Below are 13135 nucleotides of genomic sequence, written 5' to 3'. Positions count from 1 at the left end.
TTTGTCGTCCACATTTCACTTCCATACGTGGCTACACTCCATACAAATACTTTCAGAAATGACTTCCTGACACTTAAATCAGTACTCGATGTTAACAAATTTCTCTTCTGATGTATTCCAGTCAACATTGTCAAAAGCTTTCTCTAAGTCTACAAATGCTAGAAACGTAGGTTTGCCTTTCCTTAATCTTTCTTCTAAGATAAGTCGTAGGGTCAGTATTGCCTCACGTGTTCCCATATTTCTACGGAATCCAAACTGATCTTCCCTGAGGTCAGCTTCTATCAGTTTTTCCATTCGTCTGTAAAGAATTCGCATTAGTATTTTGCAGCTGTGACTTATTAAACTGATAGTTTGGTAATTTTCGCATCTGTCAACACCTGCTTTCTTTGGGATTGGAATTATTATATTCTTCTTGAAGTCTGAGGGAATTTCGCCTGTCTCATACATCTTGCTCACCAGATGGTAGAGTTTTGTCAGGACTGGCTCTCCCAAGGCTCTCAGTAGTTCTAATGTCTACTCCTGGGGCCTTGTTTCGACATGTCAAAAGAAAAAGAGTAAGGACAAAGCAATCCAGGCAGCTGCACCAGGAAAGACCAATAACAGTTCCACAGCGAGCATCCAGAAGGTACAAGAAAATCAGAGTGCTTCTCAATGCCTCCTCAGAGGGACATGGTACAGGTAAAGGCTCATGACGTTTGGGTCAAAAGCTGTCACAAGCACTGTCAGATGTCATTCTTTTCCGTCTGACTGATGAGGAGGATATCGTGGAGTTAGATACCTTGGATCCAGGCAGCCCCTCCACTCCCCCTCGCTCTCCAAGTGCTTCACCTCTCCGGTGCAAAGATACGGGTAAATTAAAACTGCACCGATGAAATGGCTTCCATACTGCAGTGGAACATCAGTGGGTTCAGGACTCGTGTGGAGGAACTCAAACTTGTAGCATAGGCATGTCCGTTGTGCTTTTGTTTACAAAAAATGTGTTTTAAAGATACAGATGTGTCTGTGCTTCAGGAAAATTCGGTATACCGCAAGGATGACCTATCGCGAGAAAGGACCAAGGGAGGTGTCACAGTGTTTGTCACTAAAGTGCACCCCTCTTCTGTCCTCCCCTTGGCTGCAGTTGCAGCTAAAATTCATACATGTCGAAGGATCACTGTGTGCTCACTGTATTTACCTCTGCAAGATGCATTAGACTCTGAGGCTCTCACAGATCTTATCACACAACTCCCACGACCATTCCTCCTCCTGGGAGACTTCGGCGCCCATCGCATCCTTTTGGGCTTGACCAATACTTGCCCTCAGGGTAGGGTTTTGGAGGGCCTTATGACGTCTCATGAGCTTTGCATCCTCAATATGGGTACTCACACACATTTCTCTACTACTACTGGGTCATTCTCAGCCATTAACTTCTCTTTCTGTTCTCCCACCCTTGCTGACTCTGTTCAGTAGGAGGTCATTGATGACCTACATTCCATTGACCACTTGCCAACCCACCCTCACCTACTAAATGGCTCACCACCTGAAGTTAAGCTCCCAAAGCAGGGCTAACTGGACGCATTTCAGCCAGCTGTCTGTGTTCAAACACTGCGACAGCATCCAAGGTTGGGTGGACCACATCACACAAGTCATCCATCGTGCCACTGACCTCTCCATCCCACAGTCCTCAGGTCGTCTTAGGAGGCAGCCAGTACCTTGGTGGACAGACGAGTGCTGTTCTGCGATCTGGCGAAGGTGTACAGCTCTTTGACGTTTTAAATGCTGACCGACAGCAGACACTTAGGGCCTTTAGAGTCTCGAGGGTCAAGGCTCAACACGTCGTTAGGGAGAGTACAAAATGGTTATGGCAAGCGTTTCTGGACTCCATCAATCGTTCCACTTCTTCTGTAAAAGTATGGGAAGCCATGTGGAGGATTTTTGGTAAATTCAGCCGTTTACCAATAGCAGCAGTGGTGAAATAAGGATGCCTACAAACAACACCTAGAGACATTGCTCAGATACTGGCCAAAAATTTTGCACAACCTACTGCCAATGCAAGCCAGGATCCGGCATTTCGTCGTTATTGTGCGACTATAGAGAGGGTAAAGTTCTGAGGCTTACAACTCCCCTCTCTCTATGTGGGAGCTTGAGTCGGTACTCGCTGAGATTCGTGACGCTGCACCTGGTCACAACCAAATTTAGTACTGAATCCTTAGACATTTGCCAGCAGCATCAAAGGAAATTCGTCTCAAATGTTTTAGTCTAATATGGCAGACAGGCAACTGCCCCAACTCGTGGAGGGAGGCAATTCTAACCCCTCTCCTCAAACCAGGGAAGGACTGCACAAGTCCCAGTAGTTATCGAAGAATCACCTTAACGAGCTGTGTAGGAAAGACCCTGAGGTGAATGGTTAACCATTGTCTGGTCTGGTTGTTAGAGACAAAGGCAGTTCCTTAGCTGCTCTCCGTGTGGATTTCAAAGATTTCGGTCCACTGTTGACAATCGACCCACCTAGAGGCTGCTATTCAGCATGCTTTCCTCTGCAAGCATCACTGTATTGGCACATTTCTTAAATATAAGTAAGGCATATTGTCACAGAAGGAGGTGAGTAGCACCGTGGTGTAGTGGTTATGATACTAAACTGTTGCATGGAGGGTCGTAAGTTCAAAACTCACCTGGGTTGTACAATTTTAATTTCTGTATTTGGTTCAAGTACATTCTAGAAGTATCCACAAATGGCAAGAATCCTTGTACTGGAATGTTTTGTAACTGTATACATACCTTATGTGTTCCGGCCAGAGGCAGTTCACTCCGCACTCTTGTGTGTGGAAGTGCTGAATAAACCTTCGTTAAGAGAAGTTAGTGTTTGTCATTCATCTAATTAAACCTTCTTCTACGTGACATTGTTCTGGTGGAGACACTGAGTATTGGAACTTGTGATAGTGCGCATTATTGACGACACTTTGACTCCCATCAGGCCATGACAGAGCTGCCATTTACATGGCGAGAAACCCGAGTTAGAGCCATATTCAACAGATCGCAATCTACCAGAGACAGAAGAAGAAGAAGAAGAAGAAGAAGAGGAGGACGTTACGATGACAGCAACTGTGTGCCACCACATGAGACATCCTTCCAGGTTCTCTGGTGACGATGGCCAAGATCCAAACAAGTGGCTGAAGGTATATGAGCGTATAGCCAAATTTAACAAAAGGGATAACACTGTGTGTTTGGCTAACGTATTTTTCTGCTTGGAGGGCACTACCAAGCAGTGGTATGAGAACAATGAGGAGAAGTTCACCAGCTGGGAAATATTCCAGGTGGGACTGCACAAGTATTTCGGTGACACACAATGACAGAAGTGCAAGGCTGAAGATAAATCAAAGTGCAGGGCACAGCGTCCAGGAGAAACTACAGCATCCTACATTCAAGACATCTTGGAGCTGTGTAAAATAGTGGATCCTAGAATGAACGAGGAAAATAAGGTTGCACATCTCGAAGGGTGTTGCTGAGGACATGTATCAAGCCCTACTCCTGAAGGAGGTTTTGGCAGCAGATGACTTCATAAAATGGTGCCAGTATATTGAGACAATGCATTAAAAAAGAATTACATGCAAGAAGTTTGAACTGCTTCAAAACGTTGTATTGATGTCTGTGATGGAAGAAGCAACTGATTTCACAAGTGTTCTTCGTCAGATAGTGAGAGAGGAAGTTCAGAAGGCACTTGGATTGCGCGGCGAGCAAAAAACCAAGACGCTTCAAGAGGTTGGATGGAAAATACAGAGTGGAAACAGACTTGAGGACAATGTGATGGAAAGAGGAGGAGGAGAAGAAGAAGAAGAAGAAGAAGAAGAAGAAGAAGTAGGTAAAGGTGAGGTATTAGATATGATACTGCAAGAAGAATTTAAGAGTATGCTGAAATATCTAAGTTGTAACAAGGCTCTTGGAGATGATGATAATCCCTCAGAATTACTGAAATCCATAGGAGATTCAACTATAACAGAATTATTACACCTGGTGTGCAGTATACACACACCAAAAAAAGTTTTGCATCACCTCGGTCCCAAGACTTCCGGAACCTGTACAGAAAACTGGAATAGAGATCAACATGAACATCATTTCCTCCCTTTTTATTGCTCATGAAAACCACATGTTGCATGTTGTACCACCATACAGTGAGACCTTCAGAGATGGTATTACAGATTGCCGTACACACCAGTACCTCTAATACCCAGTAGCACGTCCTCTTGCATTGATGCATGCCTGTATTCGTTGTGGCATACTATCCACAAGTTCATTGAGGCACTTTGATCCAGTTTGTCCCACTCCTTGATGGCGATTTGGTGTAGATCGCCGGCCGGAGTGGCCGGGTGGTTCTAGGCGCTACAGTCTGGAACTGCGCAGCTGCTATGGTCGCAGATTCGAGTCCGGCCTCGGGCATGGATGTGTGTGATGTCCTTCGGTTAGTTAGGTTTCAGTAGTTCTAAGTTCTATGGGAATTATGACCTCTGAAGTTAAGTCCCATAGTGCTCAGAGCCATTTTTTTGTCATAGATCCCTCAGAGTGGCTGGTGGGTCACGTTGTAAATAAACTGTCTGTCTCAATCTATTCCAGGTGTGTTCGATAGGGTTCATGTCTGGAGAACATGCTGGCCACTCTAGTCGAGCGATATCGTTATCCTAAAGGAAGTCATTCACAAGATGTGCATGGTGGGGGCATAAATTGTTGTCCATGAAGACGAAAGCCTCGCCAATATGCTGCTGATATGGTTTCACTATCAGTCGGAGGATGGCATTCGCGTATTGTACAGCCGTTACAGTGCCTTCCATGACCACAAGCAGCATATGTCGGCCCCATGTAATGCCACCCCAAAACAACAGGGAACCTCCACCTTGCTGCACTCGCTGGACAGTGTATCTACGGTGTTTAGCCTGACCACATTGCCTCCAAACACATCTCCGACGATTGTCTGGTTGAAGACATATGTGACACTCATCAGTGAAGAGAACGTGAAGCCAATCCTGAGTGATCCATTCAGCATGTTGTTGAACCCATCTCTACTACTGCACTGCATGGTTGCAAAGATGAACCGCGTCATGGACATTGGAAGTGAGTTGCTCATCATGCAGCCTGTTGTGCACAGTTTGAGTCATAACACGACATCCTGTGGTTGCAAGAAAAGCACTATTCAACATAGTGCATTACTGTCAGGGTTCCTCTGAGCCATAATCCATAGGTAGCGGTCATCCACTGCAGTAGTAGCCCTTCGGTGATGTGAGTGAGGCATGTCATCGACAGTTTCTGTCTCTCTGTATCTCCTCCATATCTGAACAACATCGCTTTGGTTCTCTGAGGCGCCTGGACACTTCCCATGTTGAGAGCCCTTCCTGGCACAAAGTAACAATGTGGACACGATCGAGCTGCGGTATTGACCGTCTAGGCATGATTGAACTATCGACAACATGAGCCGTGTACCACCTCCTGCTGGAATGATTGGAACTGATCGGCTGTGGAACCCCCTCCATCTAATAGGCGCTGCTCATGCATGGTTGTTTACATCTTTGGGCAGGTTTAGTAACATCTCTGAACAGTCAAAGGGACTGTGTCTGTGATACAACATCCACAGTCATTGTCTGTCTTCAGGAGTTCTGGGAACTGGGGTGATGCAAAACTTTTTTTGATGTGTGTTTATGAGACAGGTGAAATACCATCAGACTTCTAAAAAAGGCATGCGCTGACAAGTGTGAATGCTACCAAACCATCAATTTAATAAGCCGTAGAAGCAAAATATTGATATCAATGATTTACAGAAGAATGGAAAATCTTGCAGAAGGCAAACTTTGGAAAGATCAGTTTTGATCTCTACAGGTATAAAATACAGGGAGCAAGAAATTATTTACAACTTGTACAGAATCCAGACCGAAATTATAACAGTTGAGAGACATGAAAGGAAGGCTGTGGTTGACACAGGAGTGAGACGGGCTGTAACCTACTGCTGATGTTATTCAATTTGTATACTGAACAAGCTGTGAAGAAAACAAAGTATAAATTTGTAAAGTGAATTATAGATCAAGATTTGCTTATGACCTTGTAATTCTGTCAAGAAACTCCAAAGGATTTGGGAGAGTAATAGGATAGAATGGGTCATATCTTGTAAAGAGATTGTGGAATGACGATACACAAACCACATTAAATCAGGTGATGCTGAGGGTGTTAATATGGTAATGAGACACTGAAAGTAGCAGATGAGTTCTACTATATGGGCAGCAAAATAACTGATGATGGCTAAAGCAGAGAGAATACAAATGCAGACCAGAAATAGGAAGAAAATATTCCTGAAAAAGCAGAATTTAACATATAATATCAATTTAAGTGTTAGGACGTCTCTTCTGAAGGTATTTGTCTGGAGTGTGGTCTTTTATGAAAGTGAAACATGGACAGTAAGTAGTTCAGACAAGAAGAAAATACAGCGTGCAACACAAAGGAAGGGTCACTTTTTTGAAACCCTGTAATTGTCTGCCATAGCAATGCAGAAGTTTGAAATTTGACTCAAAGGTGCCTACATCCTTCCTCTTTAATGGTGCAAAAGCATGGCACTCTGCAACATCACCCTCAGGTTCAGTGACTCTTCAGACAGCGGGATGTCCACACCTGGCCAGAGTTCTGAATTTTGTGTGAGGCATAAAGTGGGTTAATTATGTCACGATTCACCACAATTCTGCCCAACGCTGTCATCAATGTCACATAGTGGGCAGATCATCCCACACCCTCCTACCAATGTTTCACCCCTTCTTTCGACACCTCTAGAATGGGGGACAGAAATATCATCCCAGCCTTAAAATTTTGTGATTTCTTAGGAGTTGTGCAGAGAAACATTTCAGACACACCGCTGCTCAGTATTGACATGAGAAGGCCCAAGGAGATGGTATAAAGGGCATTAATGAAACTACTGCTTTCCACAGGACATTGATTTCACACATTTTGTGTTGAAAACAATTAGCCATGGAGTGAGTAACAAGATGATGATCGTGACAACATTTGACACTGCTGACACTCTTCCAGGTGATTTAGCCCTTCTCTAAGGACAATGTGGGCCTGCAACTGCATTGAATGTGCCTCCATCCCTTTTGAGTGCAATGTGACTGCAGCTTTTTCTTTGGTTTAAAGTGTGGTACCTCTAGGATCCATTTGGAACCATTTGGCAAAATTTGAACATGATCTGAAACAGCAAAGGGTGACTCTGCTTTTCCAGCCCTCCTGTTTTGCACCCTCCTGTGGCGTCATCATGGGGGGTGGTCCAACATTGACATGTGTGTGATTAAAATGACAAAGGGTCCTTCTGGGACGCCCTCTCCAGCTTATCAACACCCTCAGTGCCATCTGAACACCTTTGTTGAGTGCTTTAAAAATGTATCTGTGCACAGACATGCAGTTACTAATTACTAAGCGCTTACGTGATGGACAACTGTTGAGACGGCCATGAACTGAGTAGCACTGTGCCGCTAAATTTGCGCGTGCTGACTGGATGCAAAATCTAATGGGTGTCGCAGGGGATGTCCGTCATGCCAGTGGCTAGTAATGAATGACTTGCTGTCTCTGCACAAATGCATTTTTAAGTAAATCAACAATCATGCACTGAGGGTTTTGCTGAATTCGAGGTTGAATCAACGGGAGTAGGGAGAAAGCAGTGCCAGGGGTTGCCAAGAATTTCGTAGTATTGCTCATTGTACTGTAAACTGTCATTGTTGACCACAAAATGTATGAGAATCAACACCTCAAGTGAAGAGGCGTTTTTCATTGATGCCCTTTGTCATCCCCTGAGGCCTTTTCTTGTTGATACTGAGCGGTGGTGTGTCTGAAATGTTTTCCTAATTCATCCATAAGAAAACTGCACAATTTCAATGCTGGTTATCACTGTTCTGATCTCAACCTCTCAGTGGCATTGAAAGAAGGCATGAAATGTGGGTAAAGAGGGGTTGTGCGACCTTCCCATTGTTTAGTATTGGGCAGAATTGTGCTGAAATTTGGTGCCAAAGTGACATGATTAACACACCTTACTCCTCGCATGAATTTCGAATGTCTGACATTTTTTTTAAAGCGTGTCAACACCTCGTTTTTTAAAGTGTCACTGAAGCCCAGACTGATGTTGCAGGGCATCACACTTTGCACCTTTATAGAGAACGGTTGGATGCAACTTTGAGCCAAATTTCAATTTCTCTGCATCACAATGGCAGATAATTATGGGGTTTCCAAAAAGTGATCCTTTAATTGTGTTGCACAGTGCAGAACTTTTGAAATGTGATGCCATAGAAAAACGCTCAAGATTAGATGGCCAGATCAGATACTGAATCAGTCTGGGGAGAAACGAAATTTATGGCATAACTTGACTAAAAGAGGTGATCCGTTGATAGGACATATCGTGGGGTTTCAAAGAGTTGTCAGTTTATCAGTGAAAGAAACGGTGGAGAGTAAAAATTGCAGAGGGATACCTACGTTTGAATTACAGTAAACAGATTCAAATGGGAGTAGGTTGCGGTAGCTATGCAGAGATAAGAGATTTGCGTAGGGTAGACTAGCATGGAGAGGTACATCACACCAGTCTTTGGACTGAAGACCGCCGCCACCACCACCACCACCACCACCACCACCACAACAGAAACAGCAGCAGCAGCAGCAGCAGCAGCAGCAGCAGCAACAACAACAACAACAACAACAACAACATAGCACATCTGATATATATTGCAGAGACTTCAGATCGACTACAGAACTGAAACTATGTATCAGTGAACAATATAAAATAAATAGACTGTTTAATTCTACAGCCTCTGTGACAAATTGGTATTATTTGAGAATGCCTTTTGCTTGCAGAATGGTGTCTTTCTTATACCAGCTGTAGTGTAACACACTTGCAGTGACCTTAGAATTTATTGTGAATTGCCAACTCTTTTCTATGGCTCTTCACAATACTTATCATGATTTTCATGTTCTATGGTGGAAGGTACTGCATGTTCTAGATGCTGCACTAACTAATATGAAATTAGTGTTAAGCAAGGGTCACACACGTACACTGTATATCAAAGACTAACACAGTAAACTGTAACTGTTATTTCAGTACACGGGATTAAAATTATCACCACCTCTCATAACATAACTCTTTCATTGCAGTGTGGAATTTTATTTTCCAGGTTCAGTGGGAAAAAGAGTTTATAGGTAAACTGATGAAAGTTAAGAAATATTCCTGTCAGCAAGAGAGAACAGCACCAGCCAGTGAGGTTAGGACAGTATTAGATATTTTTATTTCAAGTAATTCTTAACTAAGTGGTCATAACAGGTAAGTTAGTAATTTAGCTGTTTCAAACTTAAGCACTGTGAAGACAGCAGCAAAATTAAGTTATCTGTTATTACTAATGTGGTAACTTCTTCGTAGTGCACAGTGATATGTGTTAAAATTTCAAAATTAGTTTTCCAGTAAACTGGAAATGGTACTAGGTTTAAGAAGAAGAAGAAGAAGATGAAGATACAAAGGAAAGGGAAATAGAACAATGTAAAAAATGTGTAATGTTGAGATGATGTGTGTAACGAAGATGTACTAAAATAGCCTTCAGAATGGCTGCTGGTATAATGTGTTTTACGACATTCCTGAATATGTGGCTTCTGACTATATAGTGAGAAGGGTATTTGTTAATCCTAGAATGGATTGGCTGGGTCTGTCAGATCCAGGCAGACTTTGTCTTAAAAATATCCGCAAGAGTACACTGCTTGTGAGTAAGCCATTCATTGTAGCTTTCACTTAATTTTGCTAGACGTCACTACTTGTTTCGTCATTCCACTTTGTTCACCAGTTGATTGTAGATGTGGGAAGAAACGCGTTTTGGATCTGAGAGATCCAGCCTGTCCTTTTGTGTTAGCTTTTGCACTTTTCTTGTTATACTTTCTGTGTACAATAAAACTGCTTGAAAATGGCTTGGCAGTGTCTATTAAGTCATGAAGGAATTCAAAAACTGTTACTAGAAAGTGATAAGATTCAGATGTGGATCCTAATTTTGTTCCCAAAAGTAATCACAACACAGAAAATGAAGTGATTGATCAATAACTGGACAGCAAAGTGAATGTCTTCATTCCTGTCAGTAACCTGAGTACACTCACTAACACAACTAGTGCAGTTGGCTGCAATCCCTATCCCATACTGTTTGTCAAGATGTTATCAAACTAAATGGCTGAAAAATATTCCAAACCAAAATGTCTGTGCCAGATCTTATGATATAGTTACAAATTAGCATGATGTTCGCAGAGAAGCCAGAAATGCTACCACCATTGTTGAGGCCTGGAAACTGTTTGTCGACCATGATTTATTCAATTTCATATTAGAGAGCACAAATATTTACATAGATCTCATAAAACTTTGCATAAAAGTGACAAAAACTGCAAGAAACCTAAAAGAAAGAGGAAGTTTAAGGAATTTTTTTGGTCTTTAGTACATTATGGCATTCTTCATGGAGGCAAAATGAACATGGAAGAATTTTGGGATACTTGTGGCACATGGACATAAATCTTCCCAAGTTTGTCATCATTATGATTTAGATTTCTTTTGAGAAGTGTTAGATTAGATAATATTCACACAAGAGAGGAACGTAAAAAATGATGTTGTACATGATGTTATGGAAGGAATCACAAAAAAATATAGAAGCATTACACATGTGTATACCTTGCAGAGGATGAAATGTTACTATTTTTTCAGATGTGTTGTTCTTTCAGAATGTATGTTCCTTCAAAACCTGCAATGCATGGGTTCAAAATATTTAACTGGCAAGTGTGAGAAACAGTAAGTAAAATATTGGGAAGTGGAACAACAAAGTGCAGGTTTTTCCCAAGTCAGTAACACAGCTGGTTGTGCTCAGACTTGTAGAGTCAGTGAAGAGAATGGGAAGGAATATTACCCCTGACAGTTGGTTCGCAGTGTACAGTCTTGCTTGAAAACTTTACACAGATAGTAATCATAGACTCGGGAGAACATTTTGCAAAACTAAGATCTTTGAAATTCTTGCCGCAAAGAAATAGAGCAATACATTTGTCCACTCAGATATAGTGATTCGTCAATGCATTTTTATTACACAGAGCAAACACAGAACTGAATATTTCGAGAAGGCTGCTTCTCAAGCATCTGGGCTTAGGCTCTTCCCACATAAATAACATGGTTTATTTGAAGCAAGAAAATGAATGCAATTGATTTTAATTATTGGAGTAAACGAAGGACATTATAAGTTCTTGCAGTATTAGTTTATTACCTCTGACTGAAAAACTCAAGTGAAGAGGGAATTAAAGCAGTTCACCATAAAAATATGTTCCAGCATTGTGAGCAAATGTGAGGATACATCAAGGAAGAAATTGTGATTAAATGAAGTTTTGTACATGAGTGAAAATATTGTTACACATTCATCTGTCGGTGTATGTGCATAATCAAATTATGGCAAATACATAAGAAATATGGCATGAACTGAGGAATGTCCTCGAGGGCTTTCTATCCCCAAGAAAGTAAGTTCGTGGTAAACCTTTTTTGTGATGGACCAAAAAGTTGCTTGTTAGTAGAGTGCTTTGTATCAGAAAATATCCCTACATCTAATAAGTTAAAAAGCTTAAGTTCCAAGGTAAAAGATGTATGGGTTGGTTTCACCCTAGTTGCTGTGTTGCCCTCTGTGTACAAGGTTTATAGTGCATGAGATAAAGGCTGATGTTTGCTTTGACTCATATCTTGGTGATGTGGTGGCCCTTCAGATAGAAGAAAGGCATAATTATTTGATGCGCACATTGAAAAATATTAATATATTACAACTGCAATAAATATGGCTATTAAAGCAAGATCAGGACTAATGGGCAAAACTAGCAGCAGATACAATGTGCGTTACCATTTTGTCAGTATCATGTACTAACAAAATAGTAGAATAACATGTGTAGCGATGGAGCTACAAGTGTCTCATGTGCGTAACCCTATTTCTAGGAAACCAGTGCTTGTGATGTAGTTACTGTAGCTGATACTGTTACTAACATATTGTGCTACATCTAGCCTGCCCTTGAAGAGGAGTATATATTATCTACATATATATTGAGTTTGTTATTGACTGTAATTAATCTCAAAAAAATTTTAGGAAACTAATATTTTTTACCACAGGTCTTTCTGTTGCCTTATTAGAAATTTCTCTTTGTGTGTTTGCTTCAGTTCTTTTAGGGAATTATTACTCTTTTAACTCAACAGATTAAAAGATAATCAGAAGGCTTCATTTAAATTTATTTGTTCACTGTCCTATAATACATTACACCATCCAAAATGCAGCTCCATTGTGATTGCTGTTCTTGAACACGGAATGATATGGTTGACATTCATAAGCATCTGGAAATCCCCATGACTACTGTCGAATAATTGTTAGCTGTTGTGAATCAGTGTGTTGGAAATCTCCTAAGGGTTATGTGCCTGTGAAACCAGTACCAAAGGTATCCCAAGTACTGTCCTCTCATGTGAATCCTGTCTTCTCTGTGGGAAGTGCAAGATCTGTCATTACTCATCCACTTCACTGTGAGTGGCATTTCACTGGCACATTTAGGTGTCCTGTACAGTGTGGATGGAGACCAGGGAGAACATCTGTTTTGGGGAAACCTGTTTTGTCCAGTTTCAGGAGGTAGCAAACGCAAAAGGGTAGGGGTCTATTAATAGTCATCAGTTCAGATCTATAGCAGATGATGGTACCCCTTAGGGAAATGGCAGCAAGAGACAGGAAAGCATAAAAAGTGCACTTGGCGTGTATGCCTGGGGGCCTCGTGCAGCATGCTGTAGAGGCTATTCCAGCAGCCATTGAGAGAACTGGGTAGAACTAGCTGCAGATTGCACACATCTTGGAACAGATCATATCTGCCAACTGAGGTCATACTTGGATCATTCCAGTAACTGACAGAGGAAGTTGAGAAGGCCAGCCTTGCACATGGAGTTTCAACAAAGCTCACAATCTGCAGCATTGTCCCCAGAACTGATCATGACCCCCTTGGTTCTGAGTCGAGTGGGAGGAGTGAACCAAGGAATTCAGAGGTTCTGTAACAAGCTAGGCTGTGACTTCCTTTACTTGCGCCATAGGGTTGAGAATTGTAGGGTACCCCTAAATGGGTCAGGTGTGCA

General features: G+C 41.9%; 1 protein-coding gene across 8 annotated transcripts in view; it reads left to right on the top strand.

The window, feature by feature from the left end:
- The window catches only part of LOC124776830, a 322032-nt gene that overhangs the window by 112744 nt on the left and 196153 nt on the right, over window positions 1-13135 (top strand). For 7 of the 8 annotated variants that reach the window (XM_047251996.1, XM_047251997.1, XM_047251989.1 and 4 more), the window contains one exon: window positions 9159-9245. The exons of the other annotated variant lie outside the window; for it this stretch is intronic. In XM_047251996.1, the coding sequence (XP_047107952.1) occupies window positions 9159-9245 (87 nt within the window). The remainder of the gene's footprint in view (window positions 1-9158; window positions 9246-13135) is intronic. 8 annotated transcript variants of the gene reach the window in all.

The sequence above is a fragment of the Schistocerca piceifrons genome, chromosome 2 (genome assembly GCF_021461385.2).
Source record: "Schistocerca piceifrons isolate TAMUIC-IGC-003096 chromosome 2, iqSchPice1.1, whole genome shotgun sequence".
NCBI classification, from domain to species: Eukaryota; Metazoa; Arthropoda; class Insecta; order Orthoptera; family Acrididae; genus Schistocerca; species Schistocerca piceifrons.
This window is presented reverse-complemented; position numbering and strand designations above follow the sequence as displayed.